Below are 19,464 nucleotides of genomic sequence, written 5' to 3' on the forward strand. Positions count from 1 at the left end.
CAGCTACCAGGGTTGACAATTAAAACTTTTCTGTTCATCTGTAGCCAAACTAATTGAAGCCTGCAAGGAGCTCTCTATCAAATTAATTAATGATACTTGCCAGTTTTCATTTCCATTTAATGAGACTCAATCAGGAGACAAACCAGAAACCCTTAGTTGAGAAGAGCTCTTGACCTCACCCAAATATTAGAATCACCGGGGATGCTTACCAAAACCTGGAAGGCCACGCTGAACCCCATACCAATTAAAACTTATACCCTGGGGTAGGGCCCAGGCATCAATAATTTTGTAAGATCCCCAGGAGACATAAGCACGCAGCCAAGCTTAAGGACCATTGGTTTATTAGAAGAGAGGAACATCTACTCTGGGTAAAGAGCTGAGGTCACTGTGACATCTTAGTGGGCCTCGCAAGTTCCTTCCCTGAAATAAACCACACCATATACCCCGGGAACTTACGTTCTTGTCACTGAAGATCAGGACGGATGCCCCCATCAGAAGGCAGGATCAAAACTCATGTGAGGCCACAGCCTTTGCACGGGGGGCCCTGCACCTGCCTGCCCCTAATTATTACCACTCCAGAGAGACTGACTGACTTCACACAATGATGCCGACTACAACTTCTAACATCCAGTTAAGTAAGTGAACCCTTTTATGTGAGAGGCATTGTGCGGGGATGCCCTCCGAGGGTCTAGAGTGCAAGCCGGTCTAAAAAGTCCTGGGTGAATTCCTGGCTTGCTTCTCCCCAGAAGTGGGACGCTGGCCAGAACAGCAGCAATCCAGAGTAAAGGGGGCGACAGAAGGAAAAGACAGACGGTGATAGAAGAGGCAGCGATGACTGTCCTATGTGGAGAGGTCTTTACAGGTGCGTCTTCGTGAGCGTCATTTCCTGACGCGCTGCTAAGTGAACGACAGTAATGACAACAGTACCTTACCCTTGCCAGGCGGGTCGTACGAATTATCTCATATAAGCCTTAGAACAACTCCATGAAGTCGATGCCATTATTATCCCCACTGCACAGATGAGGAAACTAGGGGCTGGAGGGGGCAGAGCTGGGATCTAAAATCTGGCCATCTGACTCCAGGCCCCAAAGGCTACAAACTATACCAATTCTCCTTCAGAAAAGTGCGATAGCAGTCGAGGAGAGGGAAATCCACTGTGAAGCAGCACGGTTCAACAAAGGGCGTGCAGACTACGGGTTTGAGCTGGGTCTCCAAGCATATGGAAAGGTGAAGAGAGAAGGAAGGAGGGAGAATGGGCTGAGCAAGGTCCGGGGATGGGCGGGGACAGGGGGCTTCTGGCCAGGCCAAGGGGCAAGAGCGGGGCACAGGAGGGTCAGCCTGGACGGGGCAAGCAAGACAGTGGTTCCATGAGGAGGTCTCGGACGCCAGGCTGCGGGAGGTGAATGAACAGCACGGGTGCAAGGAAGTTGCTCCGGAGGCAGTACGCAGAACCGGCTAGAGGCGGGAAAGGCAGGGGGACAAGTGAGGGAAGTGAAGCAGTCCTGCAGAATGAGGGGCTAGCCTCCGTCCAGTGGTGGACCCAGGAGAGGAGACAGGAGCTCCGAGGGAGAAGCAGCAGAGAGAAGAAAGGCAGGGAGCCGGGGAGTGAGCTCTGGAGAATCCACAAACAATGAGGCCGAGGGGGCAGGAAAGGAATGGTCCAAAGGAAAGGAAATGCCAGTGCAGTGGCCCATGAAAGCCAAATGTCCCCTGGCCCTTTGCTGGCAGAGCATCAGGGTTACACCAGGGGGCAGAACAAGCGGGGGGCCTCAGAGTCCCCTGTGCGCTGGGACTCCGCCCGCCTTGGATGCTGACACAGAGGGCCAGATGGATGTCTCACTGCCCAGCCCGTCTCCTTTGATCATGTGTCAGTGCTCACCAGGATCTTCTCAGGTGAGCCCCAGATCCCCCTAAAAGGAGTCCTGTTTTCAGAGAAAGGTGGATTTTGTCGTGCAGAAAGAGTTCTGCCAGGAAAGAAAGACTCTGATCCTAATTGAAAGCAGCTTCGCTGCCTTATCTTCCCTGACAAGGAACATCAGTCTTGAACTATCATTATATGAGCTTGTCTCTACCCATTCAAAAGTGTCAAAAATATTAAATTGGCATGAAAGTACTAAGACTATTAATAACGGAATACCACTGACATGCATTATTGATGTTACTTTTAAAGAGAGTGAAACTTTTACATTCGTGGTTCTGACACAGAGCCAACCACTGTTAGTTTTGAGAGCTCCTTATACATTTTCCCCTATCCCTCCAAGTGGTTACCCAAGCTTCTTCAATGGGGAGCCTCGCGGGGCATTCCTCAAGACTGGCTGCTGAGGGTCAGAGTTTTTTAATGTCAGCTTTGTTGGGCCTGCTCTGCTTTGGTCTCACTGCTAATTATTACACTGTGCTTCATTTAACATCTGGGAATAGGCCAGCATGTCATCCTGAGTCAGCATGAAGACGGTGTGACTACTTCTTGGGCCCTTTTCAGATCAGAACAGATACTCCTGGAAGCCCCACAGAAGGGAACCAGATCCACACCCAGGGATTGTGGGGGTTCAGGTTCCGGTGGAGAAGCTGTACAGAGGAGAGGATTCAGAGTACTGGCTTAGGTTGGACCAACGTTAGCTATGTGATCCTGCACGGGTTACTTAATTAATCTCCGAGGCTTGGTTTCCTTGCCAGAAAAATAAGGATAACAGTGGTATCGAAGAGAACAGAACAGAAAGTTGTAAGGCTCACGGCCAGCACGCAGCAAACCGCGGCTTGTGCTGTTATTGTTGGGAAACGTCCTTGCCTCTCGCTTCTCTTACGGAATGGTAGGGAAAATAGCATGACCACATAAAGCGACAAAGCAGGTTGGGGGACCTATGCTGGGGCTGTGAAGAACCTGATGTCATCAGCTGTGAGCAGTTCTTGTAACTTTAAGACTGTAACGATGTGATGGGACAGGTTTTGTGGACATTCTGTTATCTTCTAAGGGATAAAGAAATCATGCACCCCCACACGTCCGTTTTGGAGGATTCCTAGTGTTTTATAAACCATTATTAGCAAGGTGAGTTCCTAATTCACCCCAGTTTCCCTTGCTTACCCTCTCAGTAAGAAATAAGGGAGCTGTAGCCAATATGCTGCTGTCAAAGTGTGCTCTTACTCTGGGCCACGTTCGTTATGCTGGGGTGGGGGTGCTGTGCTGGGGGGATCTGGGCCATAGGATAAACCTGGCAGGTTCTCCTGGCACTTCAGTTTTACTTGATCGTACGTGATTGAAAATAACATGGTGATATTAAGAGATAAATTCCATGGAGTGCAATACAAAACTTGCAAGGATTTTTCAGATAAAACACATCTCTAACAAGAAATGTCATGCTCTCCACTTCTAGACCCTGCAGGGGCTCACGTTCGCTCCGTCAGCAGCCCTTCGGTGAGGAAGTCTGAGAAACACTGCCTTGGTTCTCTTCAGTGAGAGCCCCTGTGACAGAGCGCCTTCACAGAAAGGGAGAGGAAGACTTATTTAAATATTTAATTATTCGAAATAATGTCTCTAAGAAGCGATCATGACATTTCTCTTTTAAAAACTCTTGTACTATTTCCACCAACGGCCCTTACTTCTCCCCACTTTAAATGATCTCCCTGGGCAGATTTCAGAGGAAACACCGTGCACAGCGTTAGGAGATCTGCCCGAGCCCTGACTGGTAGTCTCCGGGCTGAACGACAGGAATTCTGATTATTCCTCCACGAATATGCCAAATTACTAGAGCTGGAGGAAAAGCACAAACTGATGGGGAAAGACAGCACCACTGCAGAAACCCGTTCCCATGGCTGGTTCTAGAAACAGAAGGAGGCGTTGCCCCTGCCACAGGAAGCAGAGTGGCTGGTGACACAGCAGTAAAGGACGAGCCCTTGCAATATAAACCCTGAAAACGCAGCACGGAAGGCCGCTTCTCTGGAGTACTGACTACGAGCTTGGTGCTTCACACGCATCACCGTGACCCCTAAAACAATCTATGGATCCCACGTTATAGATGAGGAAGGTCAGGGCCTGACTGCAGAGCTCAGAGCCTGGCCCACCACGAAACACTGTCCGCTCTCCTGTGTTCACTTCAGGACCCAGGTGCCCGGCCTGGCAAGCCCAACTCCATCACGTGGAAAAGGCTCTCTCTTCTTACCTTCAGAGCCCACTCACAATCCACGACTGCCTTCTGGTAGTCCCCGAGTTTTAGATAAGCCTGCAATGACATAAAGGGCGGTATTCATATGTAATTCTGCGGCATGCGGTCCTCAGTTAACAGTGTAACCAACGGGAATGTTAGAGAACCCCAGGGCTAGCAACCGTGGACAGCCAGTACCACTGCGAGGACCGAAGGGGCAGGACGAGCCACTGACAAACGGGAGAGGACAGCCTTGTGAACGCACTGCCAAGCTGGAGCTGAGGCCTTTAGGAGAGCTGCAGGTGGGAGAATAAATACCCCTACTCTCACTTTCTTCCTTCCTTCTGATCTCACTGGCTGAGCCCAAATGCAATCTAGGAAGCCAGGAAGTCAGGGGGCAGGTCCACAGAGGTCAGTCCCCAGAAGACAGGGCAGAGAAGGATCTGGAAAGGCAAAAGAAAATACCTAGCACACTAAACCCATCCATAAAGGAAGAGCCAGCTTCTAGAGTCTACCCCATTGCGCATGTTCCAGAAGGAAATCAAATGATAAACGAAATAAAAAAAGATAACAGTAAACGCTGGAGAGAGTGTAGAAAAATCAGAACTCGCAGACACAGCTGGTGGGAAAGTACAGTGGTGCAGCCACTTTGGTGGACAGTCTGGCAGTTCTTCAAAGGGTTAAACAGAGTTGCCATATGATCCAGCCACTCCTCGGTGTATACACATGTGCACATAAAAACTTGTGTACAAATGCTCATAGCAGCATTATTCATAATAGCCAAAAAGCAGAAATAGCTCAAATGTCCAACAACTGATAAATGGATAAATAAAATGTGGTCCATCCGTACAGTGGTGTATTATTTGGCCATAAAAAAGAACGAAGCACTGATACATCCTATAACATGGATGAGCCTTGAAAGAATTTACAAGAAAGAAGCCAGACACAAAAGGAAAAATACTGCATGACTTCATTTATATGAAATGTCCAGGATAGGCAAACGTATGGAGACAGAAAGTCGATTCGTGGTGGCCTAAGGCTGAGGGTAGGGGTGGAGGGGAGGACTGGGGCAGGGGGACCACTTAAAGGGTATGGGGTTTCTTTCTGGGATCATGAAAATGTTCTAGAATTGGTTATGGCGATGGTTGCACAGCTCTGTGAATATACTAAAAACCGATGAATTGTTTACTTTAAATGGGCAAAATGCATGTTATGTCAATTATATCTCAATAAAGCTTTTACTCAAAAAAGATAAAGTTCTGCTTCTTTCCTCGTAAGCACAGCAAGAAGGAAGCGATGTAGGTGATGGGCTGACATTTAAGAGTCAGACCATCACTATGATCCATTGGTGCCAAAAGACCCGGGGGCCTCTTTTGGGATTCCCCTAGAATGGGGGAAAATCTTGAAAATCAAGAATTGATTCAGAATGCTGGGATCCACTCAATGTACACTGAAGAACTCGTGGCACAGAGAGTAACGGAGGGCTGTCTACCAGCAAGCAGAGTGGCTACTCCACCTCTGAGTGAATTACTGATCACAACAGGCGGTCAATACATCCCTTATCAAGTTGAACTAAATAGACTTTAAGCACCCTTCTTTTGGAAAGGTCCCAGGAAGCAGCAATGATCACTCCGGTGTGAAAAAGGAAAACCAGGCACCTGGAGGATAAGAGGTTTTCCCAGAGTCCCCACAGTCACCCCAACTAGAGCCAATACATGTGTAGGTTTGCCCCTGATCAAAACTGTCCCAGGGCACTGTGACATTCTTAGCCAAAATTCTGCTGAGATATTTACATGGTCAAGCCAATCATGGGGTCAGTGTTGTAACTCACGGGGGATCTAAGCATCCATCCCAAGCGAGCAGGGAGCAGGCACAAGCCGGCTAACCAAGTCCAAGTCCTTCCAAGAAAGGAAGCTGCCCTGTGGTGCTTTCATTAACTCAGGTTTTGTACTGATTAAAGAGGATGGCGCTTTGAACTGTCTGTTCCATAAAGCCCCATCCTTTCCCCCCAGGGTTTGGGGTTTCATTTGAAAGTCAGAGGATGTGAGGAGGAGACTAGCATCCTTTTAGACTAACAAACGAAGCCACAATTCCCTCACATTGTAACTCAGGAGACATACAGACTCTGAAAATGCATACGTCGGCTTCAACAATTTGTCTACACAGCCTTTTACTTTTTCTTTTCTTCCTTTTGGTTTTTTTTTTTTTTTTTAAGGCTTGGATTCAACACCCTATAAATTCCCTGTTCTCTTTTGCTTTTCCACATTTTAAAAAGAACTACTTTTCCAAATGGCAATTAAACTCCTGATTTATCTAAATTACACCAGCAATCTATTGATCATAACATTAACTCCAGGAAAAAAACAGAGCGATGAAAGGGTAGGTTTTTTTCTCTAGCAAGCAGCAACACTCAATTCACAGGGTCCTTATTAAGTGTTTTCTAACACTGCATGCAAACAGGGGAAGCATTTTAAAAATAGTCAAGGGTGATTTGGTGGTTCGTAACAGCACACTTTGTATTTATTTGTCTCTGAATAAGCTTTCTCTTCGGGAAAGCTGGGAAGAATCACTTCCCCAAAGCTTTTCATTACATTTGCTTATTTTTATCCACACCCATTCTTAATGTGATTCTCCAGAACCTAATCAAAGTGCTGCTGAAACTTGCTGCTTACAGTAAGTATGTAACTGATTTAGATGGATCGGGGTACAAACCATCTGAATTAGATGGAAGTCTGAATTACATAACATTTTAAAAGCAATTCAATTTTACTACTTTCAAATACCTTCAAAGTAACAAGACTGAAAAAGCATCAGTAGGTAAATGTTTTGGAGACCAAATCTGGTGAAAAGTAAAAAGGAATTATAATTATTATATTAATTGCTTGCATTTGAATATTCCTTTCAAAGTGTCAACAGAAACTTAATTCACTTAAATGGACTGATTGTTCCTCCGGTGTTATGTAACTTAAGAGGATTTATTAAACATCTATTATAAATAAGGCGTTGGTGGGGGGGGGAGTATATGGAAAAGTTTATAATCTCGTTAGGGTGATGAAATGCACACCGCTAGGCCAACCTCTGGCCATTTTATTTATCAAACTCACTCCCCTATATCAATTTTCCTCCAGAAATGGGGCTAAGTAGTGCCTCAACTCTAGTCTGATTTACCCAAACCGCTGAACTATTGAGGTTACACTGTGCTTGGACTTATTTATCATTAAATCACCATCACTCCCCAGACTTTTTGGCCTCCAAACGTCCTGTTTCTTGCTTTCAACGTTCTTTCAACCTCTCACAGCAGGACATTCTTGATCCTGAGTTACAGAAATTGGAGCTGATGAGAGTTCCTCCTGTCAATGACACGGTGTCAAGTGCAGCTCACACAGGTCCTGCTGATGTCTCCTGACCATCGGATAATCATGCCCACGGATCGGCCACTTTGTCAGGTCTAAGCTACAGGGAGCTCTGCCACACACAGGCTCAAGTGCTTTTAAAGATAAGGCCACACGGGATGTTTTTGTTTCAACTGAGAACTACCAACCTTGTCCCTTCATTAAGTAGTAGATGATAAACATCTGCGTGATGGTTTTTACCTGGTGTCCCACGAAACAGAGCTCATCTGTATATAAAACGGAGGTATAAGGGAGTTCAGAAACTCAACATTTCTGAGAAATCGGGTCTAGGCCCATCAGCTATCCAGCCGACTCAGGTCACAGAATCTTACTCCAACAGGGACCGATCCGATGAGTAAGAAGTAACCCTGAGGAGTTCAGGCTACCAGCCAAAGGGGGCTGGCCAAACCCAGCGACGGCAGAATCAGTTCTCATAGGTTGTTTCACTCAGTCGCTTTACCCTCAGTGATATGCGGGAGCTGACTTACACTGCACAGGGACTGGTTATGTGTAGCTCTTCCCAAGTCCTCCTCCCGTCATCGCAAGTTGGTGGCTTGAAATTGGACCACGGTGAGAGCACTGACACCATGGAAAGTGGCAAATGGCCCCTAGAGATCAGCTTCCCCCACCCCCCACCAGAGTCGGCTGCTAAACACCGACGGGCACGCCACGGCTACCATCTGGTCTCATCTTTGGTTTCACAAGTTCCATGGCTGCTGTCCCCTACGAAAACGCCACGGACACAGTGTTGGCCCACTGACCTGGGCCCGGTTGGTGTAGAGCACCTTCATGTCCTTCAGCTTGTCCAGACCCTCACTGTAGCACACGATGGCCGCTTCGTAGTCCCCTCTGGCAAAGGCTTCATTCCCCTTTGCTTTCAGGGCTGGGAGAACAGAAGTCACAGGTGAGCTCTCCCCACACACTGGAAAATTCTCTCACTTTATTCCCCTGACTTTGCAGTTCCACTTTGGAGGTCATAGCCTCCATCAGTCCAAAGGAGACCTGTCACTTACTTCTCTGCAGACATTTTACCATCAGCCTCCTTAAGGGCTTTTTTTTCCTCCAAACCCATCCCAAGTCGCCCAAGTAGCTTCTCAGAAAAAGCAAATGTTTCTGGTGCAAAACTCAGAACCTCTCCAAGCGTGCCACAAAGACCAAGTCTATACACTGAAGGTCTCAGAGAGAGGGCCAAACAAGTCACTTTCTAGCACACGTTGGAAGCGGTCAGACCTGCAGCACGCCCACCGCTGGGGGGCGCGCAAGTGCCGGACGCATCCTGCGCATGCGCCGCCCCCGCCACGCGCACAACCCCGTGTCTGTCCCTTCGTCTCTCCTCTCCCTTCTCACGTCTGTTTTCTCGTTTCGTTCTTCGTTTTCACTTTTTCATCTGTGCCTCAGGCCAGCCCACGGCACCTCCCCCTTCCGTCCCTCCCTCCCGTCCGAGGATCGCTCAGGACGCTCAGTCTGATCTGCTCAGTCCGTCCATACGCTTTAGAAGGCGGCCTGGCGGCGGCGGTCACACAGCGCCCCGTCCTGCTCCGGCCTGCGGCCGCGGGGACACGGACAGACACCGCTGCCTGGCCAGGTTCCGCTGCCTCGAGCCCGCTACGAAGCCCCACTGGGGATCTCGCTGTCCTCAGGTATCAGCAGGCACGCTCACGATCTTTCTAGCACCAATCATCCCAGCTCTTGAAAAGGGAAGACTGACAGTTACCATCTGCTAAGACTTTGTTTTCCTTTCTTCTCCTGGCACGTTCTTTTGCATCCAGCTCCACAGATGCCAAGAAGGCTTCTGACAGCAGAGGAATTTCAAGTATTTAAGAGAAAAATCCAAATACTATAATCAGTTCTTTAGCTCAAATTCAGAAGAAAGCTTCTTCAGAGCTTTAGAGCCACACATCTCATGCATACATATGTAGGCACGCGCACACACACGCACACACGCACACGCGCGCACGCACACGCACACACGCGCGCGCGCGCGCACATGCACACACACTCTGAAGCAACTAAATGACATTTTCTTAATTTGACATTAAATGGTAATCTGTGTGATGTATTATTATACATGATGGCTATGTCTGTGCTCCAAATTTGAATTATGTCTTTTAAAAGAGTTTTTCTTTAAAGGCAGACTTTTTTGTTCCGTTTAGCATAATGAGCTTCTGAGCTGGGCAACAGAGAAGCTACCTAGATCCCTTGAGCAGCTAAGAGTAAACTGGATGATACAGAATTACTGAATTCAATTTACAAACAACTGGCCGGGAGAAAATAGAGGAAAGCCTTTGAGTGCTGTCCCCTCTGACTAGTAAGAGAATTGGCTGATCCGTAGGTTTCTGTTCATGGGTGGTTTGTCAGCCCAGAGGCTATAATCTAAGGGTCTGGAAGCTACAATCAATAAACATGGATTCTAAATAAATAATACACATTAGGAAGAGAGATGCTGTCCTTACCTGGGTTTATCTCATCTGCATTCTGCAGGGCACAGGTTATCATGAAAACAAAAAAAAAAACAAATTTCAAAAACCACTCTCTGATTTATAAGTGTACAAACCAAGAAGGCAGATCCATTACAAGTGGGGAGTAGGGTCATTTCCTCTAACCATCAATACTGAAGGACCCAAAATTCACAGGGCTTGCTTTAAATCAGGAGATATGATTATGGGTACAGTTGTTATGGGGTGAGCAGGTCAAGGGACCCCAACTATGGCTGTATGAGTTGGAAATCTGAGGCAGAACATACTACCTTTACAGTACAGCTTAAATATTGGTCACAAACTCAGGGGTTGGGGAGGCCAAATTTTCATAAAATAAACCCATTGTTTAAAGATGACTCAGAAAGACAAAGAAAAAAAAATCAGAGTTTATACTTCTTTTTGGAAAATAAATCTAGTGAATCTAAAAAACAAAAGACTATTTCAGCCTCCCCGAACAGTTTGAGATTAAACTACCACTTCCTCTCCTTCAAGGCAGCCCTCTTCTCTGTATCTACTTAGAGAACTGTGTAATAGAAAAAGAAACCTCCGTAGGAGCTTGCGGAGGACTGATCATGGTCTTATTCAGGGTGGTCCGGCATCCGTCCTCCTCTTGGACTTCCTCTGTAAACAGTAGTCTCTTTTCTGTCTCCAGGATAGCTTTCTGTTGTACAAGCGGGTCATCAGAATTCATCTCCTGGATTAAGCTGGCTGGAGGAGAAATCAAATGTGAATCATTCAAATGAGGTTTTCAAAAGGAAAGACTCCATTTACTAGAAAGAAAGGTGTAGAACATTCATGAAGAAGAACTTTTGTTTCTCTGGCTTTGTTGAGATATGATTGACATACAACATTGTGTAAGTTAAAGGCACACAAGTGTGATGATTTGATTCACATGTCTATTGTGAAGTGATCCCACAATAAAGTTAGTTAGCTCATCCATCTCCTCATGTAATCACAATATTTGTGTATGTGGTGAGAATATTTAAGATCTATTCTCTTATTAACTTTCAAGTATAAAATACAATATTTTGTAAAGATTTATTTATTTTAGAGAGCGAGCGATTATGGGGGGAGAGAGAGAGAGAATCCTAAGCAGACTGAGCGCTGTGAAGCCTGACACAGGTCTCGATCTCATGACCCTGAGATCACAACCTGACCAAAAACCAAGAGCCGGACGCTTAAATGAATACACCACCCAGGAGCCCCAGTATAAAATACAGTATTGACTATAGTCACCATGTTGTACATTAGATCCCCTGAACGTACTCGTTTTATAACTGAAGTTCATACGCTTTGACCAACATCTCCCCATTTCTTTGTTTTCCCTCCAGTTTCATTGAGAGGTAACTGACACATCACCGTCTAAGTTTTAGGCATACTGCGTGATGGTCTGATTTACATGTGTTGTGAAATGATTACAATAGGTTCAGCTAACATCCATCTTTTCTTATAGATAGGATTAAAAGGAAAAAAAAAAGGGAAAAAGTTCTCCCCTTGTGATGAGAACTCTCAGGATTTACTTTTTTGACAACTTTCCTGTCTATCCTACAGCAGCATCAGCTGTAGTCATTGGGTTGTGCATCCCATCCCCGGTACTTACTTATAATGACCTTTGTGCCTTTTGACCACCTCCCTCCAATTGCCCCTGCCCCACCTTCAGCCTCTGGTAACCACACAAGTCTGATTTCTTTATGAATTTTTTTTAGATTCCACATATAAATGAGATCATATAAGTATTTGTCTTCTCTGACTTATTTCACTTAGCACAATGCTTTCGAGGTCCATCCATGTTGTCACAAATGGTAGGATTTCTCCATTTTTTATGAATGAATGATATTCCATTGTTTATATGCACCACAACTTCATTACGTGTTCATTCATAGATGGACACTTAAGTGTTTTCATGTCTCGGCTACTGTAAATAATGTTGCTATGACCCTGGGGGTGCAGATATCCTTTTCCAGATAGTGTTTCCATTTCCTTCGGATATACTCCCAGAAGTGGAATTACTGGATTGTAGGGTAGCTCTATTTCTAATTTTTGGAGGAACCTCCACACGGTTTTCCACAGTGGCTGCACCCATTTGCATTCCCCCCCACCATGCACAGGGCTCCCTTTTCCCTACACCCTCCCCAGCATCTGTTGTCTCTTGTCTTTCTGATGATGGCCAGGGTGAGGTCTCAGTGTGGTTTTAATTTGCATTTCCCTAATGACTAATGATGGTGAACATCTTTTCATGTACTGTGGGCTTTTCATGTTATTTTCTTTGGAGAACTGTCTATTTGGGTCCTTCGCCCATTTTTTCATCAGGTAACCTGGTGTTTTTTGTTTTGTTTTGTTTCTTTGTATTGAGTTGTATGAGTTCTTCGTATATTTTGGATATTAACCCTTTATCAGATACAAGGTTTGCAAAGAGTTTTTCCCATTCCTTAGATTATCTCTTCCCTATTCTTTTTTTTTTTTTTAAAGATTTTATTTATTTATTTGAGAGAGAAAGAGAGTGAGAGAGAAAGAGCACGAGAGTGGGGTGAGGGGCAGAGGGAGAAGCAGACTCCCCGCTGAGCAGGGAGCCTGATGTGGGATTCAATCCTGGGACTTTGAGATCATGACCTGAGCGGAAGGCAGATGGTCAACCGACTGAACCACCCAGGCACCCCTCTCTTCCCTATTCTTAAAGAAGGTTCTGAATGGAAAGCAAAAGTTAAAGCTATTAGAACCAATGAGAAAAAAAAAAACAGGATTTGTTTTGCCTGGAAAAAGCTGCAGGAGAATTTTACTGTGGCCTTCAAATCACAGTTTCAAGCTACTTATTTAATCCAGCAACAATTTATGGAGAGCTTATTATGAGTTAGATATTATGCAGAATGCTATAGATAACAAGGATGAATAAAAGAGATACTGATTTTTGAAGAGCTTCCAATCTTGTGTGGGAGGAAAACAGGTACGTTTAGGCCACCCTGAGGTCACAAAACAGCCCTTAAAGCTATCCTGTCTTCACTTCACTGCCTGCTCAGCTTAGATCCCATGATCCGTCCTGTCTACGTGCTGAACCCTCTTGCCCTCCCACCCCACCTGCCACACAAAACTCCAACTCCAAACCCAACTCCCCACTTCTCTAGGCCTTTGTGACAGATGTGGAGGACTGATAAAGATACATGCACACCAGGGAGAACTGGTCGTAACTCAACTGGCTGGTCAATGGTACCCGGCAATCCTGTTAGCCTCGTATGATTCAGACACCAATTCTAATGCGTGTTTTTCCCCCACACCACCCTGCAATTCTGACACCCCCTGGGTGTCCCACAGTTCAACACAATTCTGACACCATCGACCTGAGAGAGTGTCAGATCCCACAAGTTAAGGGCTGAGTCCTACGAGACTGCCCACTCCCCACCCCCCACTTCACATGCTAGTCCAGGTTGTCACCTGCGCCTCTGACCTCATGGCTAAATCAGAGGGTCCTGCAACCTCCTCCTTCTCTGTTTTGATTAATTTGCTAGAGTGGCTCACAGAACTCAGAGAAACATTTTACTTAGTAGATCATCAGTGTCTTATAAGAGGATATAACTCAGGAAGAGCCAAATGGAAGGGATGTATAGGGCATGGTGTGTGGGAAGGGGGCACGGAGCTTCCAGGCTCTCTGAGCGCACCCCTCTGCCAAAACCTCCAACTTGGAAGCTCTCTGATCCTGGTCCTTTTGCGGTTTTAGGGAAGCATCATTACACAGGTCTGATTTAAAAAAATTATTGGCCATTGGCGATCAATTCAACTTCCGGCCCCTCTCCCGTTCCCAGGGGGTTGAAACTTTATCACAGGGTTGGTTCCCTGGCAACCAGCCCCCATCTTCAGGTTCCAAAAGTCACTCATTAACATAAGCTCAGGTGTGATTGAAAGGGGTTTGTTATGAATATAAAGATGCCTTTATCTGTCTGATCACTTAGAAGTTCCAAGGGTTTGGGGAGCTCTTTGCCAGGCACAGGGACAAAGAACAAATATTTATTTCTTACTATAAATCACAGTATCACACCCAAACAAGTCATCCTATCCTTCTCCCACGGACTTTAAAAAACTGCCTCCAACCAAAGGAGCGCCTCGTGCAGTGTCGCTGGGAATGCAAACTGGTGCAGCCACTGTGGAAAACAGTTTGGAGGCTCTTCAAAAAATTAAAACTAGAATTACCATATGATCCAGTAATTCTACTATTGGGTATTTCCCCAAAGAAAACAAAAACCCTAATTTGAAAAGATATATGCAGCCTTGTGTTTCTTGCAGCCTTATCTACAATAGCCTGGTATGGAATATCACTCAGCCATAAAAAAGAATGAGATCTCGCCATTTGCAAAAGCATGGATGGAGCTAGAGTATATAATGCTAAGCGAAACCAGTCAGAGAAAGACAAATACCGTATGACTTCGCTCATGTGGAATTTAAGAAACAAAATGAACAAAGAAAAAAGGAGACAAACAAAAAACCAGACTCTCAAGGACACAGGACAAACTGGTGGTCGCCCCCCTACCTCTCTGGCCATTGCTTTTGGTCTCCTTTGCTTGTTCCTGCTCTCCCTGTCCTACCTACCTTCTTGACTGTGTGAGTCTCAAGGTTGTGCCTGAGCCGTCTGTTCTTTTTCTGGACCATTCCCCCAGGTAGTCCTGTTCTCTCCCATGGTTCTAAATCCCATTTATATCCCAGGGCCTCCTAAACGGACATCCCCAGCCCTATTCTCTCCTAGGCTCGGACTTGCAAAGCCAACTGCCCTCTGAACATCTTCACTGTGATGTCTTGCTCGCCAATCCTGCCCTGCCCATTTTCTTTCCCCTGAGACTGTTCCTCCCCCAAATGGCCCCTCTCTCAGCAGATGGTCAAACCACTGCCAAGTTTGGGCATTCGACCCCAAACTTTCAGGACTCATTCTTGAGTCTTCGTTCTCCCTCTGTCCTCACAGCCATCAAACCCTAAAGCTTGCCAAGTAAATCCTAAATATATCTCAAGTCCATTTACTCGTGCCCATTTCTGCTGCTACAGCTCTAAACCCAGCCTGTCTCTTTTCCCTGGAGCGCCGGAACGGCCTCCTGATGGGGCTCCCAGCATCTGTTCTCTTATCCCCTCCATGTCCTCGTCTCGACATCCATGCCGTGGTCAGAGCGACTTTTCTAAGGTATAAATCTGATCATGTCCCTGTGCTGAGTCAACCCTCCAACTGCTTGCAGGGTAGACATGAATTCCTCATTGTGGCTTCCAAGGTCTTCCCTGATCCAGCCTTTCTTGACTCAGATGGGACCCTTCTCTCTGTGATCTCTTCTCTCCAGCCACACAGAGCTTTTTATGCTTCCAGGTTCTTAAAAGCACCATGTTCTCTAACTCCCAGCTTTCCTACCTACTTTCTCCCCACTTAGAATCTTCCCTTGCCCTCCCCCCAGTGCCCAACTCCTACTCACACTTCAGATTTTTTGCTTAAATCTCATATTTCAGGGAAGCCTTAAACAACTCCTGTAAAGGACTGTAGTGTGGTCCCCACCCCATTCACACGCTGACGCCCTAGCCCCCCAGTGTGACTGTCCTGGCAGAGAGCCTTTAAAGGCATAAGTAAGGTTAAATGAAGTCATCGGGGTGGGACCCTAAACCAACTGGACTGTTGTCCTTATAAGGAGAGCAAGAGACCCCAGGGACGTGTACACGCAGAGCAAAGACCACGTGAGGACACAGTGGGAAGGCAGTGGGTCTCCAAGCCAAGAGGAAAGGCCTCGGGAGAAACCAAACCCGCCCACGCCCGGATCTTGCACTTCCAGAACCATCAAAGGAAACTGCTGCTGCTTAGTGGTATGTTGTTACAGCAGCCCAATCAGACTAACACAACTTGTAACCTGAGTTAGTGTCTCTTGTACTTTGCCAATCTCTCTTCGTATCACATGTCACACTGGAGATTACTTGTTTCGCATCGGCTCTCTGCACCGGGCTGTAGACACCAGGAGGAAAGCTAATTCCTGGTTATCGTTACTGTGGTCTCCAGAGCCTAGCACAACTAGGTACATAGCCAGAGCCCAGGAAATGAGTACCTAGAACCTATACGCGTGGCTACGTGAATTTAAACTAATTATTAATGAAATGCAATTAGAAACTCAGTTCCTGGGTAGCACCAGCCACCTTTCAAAGGCTCACGGCTGCGTGCAGTTAGCGGCGGCCACAGTGGCCAGTGTAGACTAGGGCATTTCCAGCACCACGGAGAGTTCTATGGGCCAGGACTGGTATATACGGCACCCAAAGGAACTTTGAGCCTGGATGAAAGTGAGCCAGGTAAAGAAAGATGGGGAGGCAGAGGGAACAACAACGGCAACGTGCAGAGCGTGAACCATGGGGGACGTGTGGGGAACTAGAAGCAGTCTGCTGCCATTCGCTCGAGTGTGAGGTAGGGAGAGGCGAGAGGTAAGGACAAGGTCAGGGGAGGACTTAAGTCCTGAGGAGAGCTTGAAGTTTATTGTGGCTGCGGAGAGGATCCAAGCAGAGAAGTGTCTGGGTCAGATTTGCATTTTAGATACATTACTCTGTGGGGAGCGTAAGCCTGGAGGCAGGAACAACAATCAGGGGGTTGTTGAAATAGTCTGGGTCAGAGAACCAGAACAAAGGGAGGGGCGGGGAGGACCGAGCGGGAGAAAGAGCTAAACTTGACGGCTGATTGAATGTAGGCTGAGAGCTGGCAGGAGTCCAGGGTGACTTGAAAACTTCCAACCCGTGGTGCCACCCGGCGAGACTAGCATGAAGGGGAAGGTGGGAGAAGCAGGTTTTACTGGGGAGGAGGAGGACGGGGTAGAGCAATGATCAACTGGCTTTTGGACCCACGGAGTTTGCGATGTCTGTGGGGTACAATGGATAGACAGCTGCCAGGGTCTGAGGCTCAGCAGAGAAGGCTGGGCGGCCAACAGGGATGTGGGGGTGGTGAGTAAACAGGCTGTAGGAAAAATCATGTGCCTGGACCAGACCACCTGCAGAGGAAGGTGAGCGGCAGGCTGGCCAAAGCCAGAAGTCTGCAGAATAACATTCAGGGATGGGCGGGGGGGGGGGGGGGGGGGGGGCGTGGATGGACACAGGGAACAGATTGTGGATGTGTTTTGTATCAAGTGACCCCAACTATTTTTAAAACCATTTTAATTCTTTGGACCCACACAGCCTGCTGGAAGGAGCAATTTCAACATATTTCTATTTGATATGTAAGGTTGGTTTGATTGTTGGTTTGCTTGTTTCCATCACCACACAAGCTCCCTGAAGTCTGAATAGGAAACCAGCTGCTTTGGAATCTCTTGAATGGGATTTGTGGGATCAGAGGATATCCTTTGAGATCCCACCTGTCTGAGCTGGGGAAGGAGGGGTCTTCCTGCCTAGAGGCGGAGAGACAGGATTATGACAACCATGAACCGTCCATGTAATTAGACAGACCCTGAGGGAAGGCCATTTGATTTTGCCTCTGCAGCTCAAAATCAGAAATGGCTCTGCCCTAAAACAAGAGGGATTCCACGCTGATCAGCGAGGTTCCTAAATGATCTCGAAGGGAACAGCTAGGCTCCTTCGACGTGAATTCTACATGGAAGGGGATAAAATATGGAGGAGAGCCGTCAGCCTCAATTCCAACCAGAATGTTAACGGCTTCCCCGATACCAATTAGCAGCCACAAAATACCACCCCAGGCTCTAATATTACTTGCTTCTCAATACCCTTTCTGTTTAATTTCAATTACATTTTCTCTTAGAGTCATAAACCTATCAGGCAGCCCAGGAACTAACTTAGAGTGATCATTTCTCTCCAGTCACTCCACCTCGTAAGCGTAGAATTTAATTTGTTTATGATTTACTGGTACTTACTGATTTCATCCACATTTTTAAGAAATTTCTGCAAATCTTTCTCGTGATCGTCAGCCATCGTCAACCAGAATACCTGGGGGAGGCAGCATAAGTGATGAAAATTAATAATAATAAAACACTGAGCAGAATTTGTCAGGCTCATTAGCCTTCTAAAACTAAGAGCCAAGTGATTATTTTTAAGATGGATTTGTGTTCATAAATGTCACGAATAACAGCAGGGTGATCTATGTCACTCTGACTGCTATTAAGGCCAAGAGATACTCATTATTTGTGGTGATACTTCTGGAAGCCGTGAGCCCTCCCTTCACTGGGAGAACTGCTCTGCAAAATGTTCCTCCAAAGCCAACATCCACCGCTGTGATTCAGGGACCTGGAGTGAAGGAGGCCAGGAGGACAGAAGCTGACAGGCTGGCAGGAATGGAGGAGGACACGAACGCTTGACTTTGATCACGATAGGCCCGCCCGGCCAGAAGCCCGGATCTGGCTGTGTGACTGGTCACCAGGAGCCGGAGAATTTGCATTTAACTGTTCAAACTTGTTTAATCTGAGGAGTGAAGAGGAGCTAAACACTGACTGCAGGGATCAGAACTTGATGGCACTGTGCACCAGCATCTCTTCTCCTCTCCAGGTACTTCAGGTTTATTACTTCTCGGTGGTTTGTGAGTAAACAAGCCTCACTGTATACCCAGGGGTTCCCGAAGTTCACCCACAGGCCATAAAAACCATCCGAAAACTCGTTAAATATACACACTCCTCAGCTTTAGCGCCAAAGCTTCTCGGTCAACCTGCCAGGGTGCCCGGGAAAGGACAGTTTTAAAACTCTCTCGGGGGTTATTCTGACTTACGGCTAGGTTTAGTAGTAGTGCACTCGTGCAAGCACCTCTAACTGGAAATTTGAACCCTGCCACAAACGAGGTGGGAGTTACTTGACTCTGAGACTCTACCAGTTACAAGCTGTGACCTCAGCTAAAGTCACCATCCTCTCCGCGCCTCATTCTACGGAAATGGTAATACGGGCCGAGAGGGCTCCCCGGGGGTTAACTGAAAGCACCAGGCACGCAGAGTGGTAAATGCGAGGCACCCTTATCTACAAAACGGGGGCGGGACGTGTGGCTTAACTAAATGAGCGACAGGGTACCTTCCAGCTCGAACATATTAAGGCTCCCACGGACCTGAGGCCTAGCGAAGCGAGGTGACTTGCCCAAGTTTGCCGGGGCAGAAGGAAGGCTCAGCACTTGCCCGGCCAGGCGCAGGGGTAGAAGGATGCGCGGCCCGCGCCGAACCCCCGCGGGGCAGGAGACGCACTCATGCGAGCTCGGGGCCCGCGGCGCGCCAGCCGGAGCCCCGCGACCAGCTCGCCTGGACTCCCCGCCCCGCCCGGCGCAGAGGGGCGGGGCCGACGGCACCGTTGCCCGGCAACCACTCCGCAGCGTCCACCGGTTCCCGTGCCCAAAGCGGAGGACCCAGCCCGCGGCCGATACCGTCCCATCTGCTGGGGCCCACACCAGCGTCCTCTCCTCGGCGCTAACGGCCAGATCAGGCCCACATCCCAGGGCACACCCCGGGCCACCCCGCCGCACTGACCTGACACGCCCACGGCCGGACAGGA

General features: G+C 47.4%; 1 protein-coding gene across 4 annotated transcripts in view; it reads right to left on the reverse strand.

Annotated features, from left to right (window-relative positions):
• Positions 1–19,464, reverse strand: part of TTC12 (tetratricopeptide repeat domain 12) — a 42,450-nt gene extending 22,986 nt beyond the window's left edge. The window contains exons 1-7 of one of the 4 annotated variants that reach the window (XM_036088160.2): positions 19,440–19,464; positions 17,856–17,928; positions 10,550–10,713; positions 9,982–10,003; positions 9,243–9,317; positions 8,290–8,411; positions 4,155–4,214 (exon numbers count right to left, since the gene is read on the reverse strand). In XM_036088160.2, coding sequence (XP_035944053.1) covers positions 4,155–4,214; positions 8,290–8,411; positions 9,243–9,317; positions 9,982–10,003; positions 10,550–10,713; positions 17,856–17,913 — 501 coding nt within the window. In that variant the 5' untranslated portion in view covers positions 17,914–17,928; positions 19,440–19,464. The other 3 variants (XM_036088157.2, XM_036088158.2, XM_036088159.2) reach the window with 3 other exon arrangements.

The sequence above is a fragment of the Halichoerus grypus genome, chromosome 11 (genome assembly GCF_964656455.1).
Source record: "Halichoerus grypus chromosome 11, mHalGry1.hap1.1, whole genome shotgun sequence".
NCBI lineage: Eukaryota > Metazoa > Chordata > Mammalia > Carnivora > Phocidae > Halichoerus > Halichoerus grypus.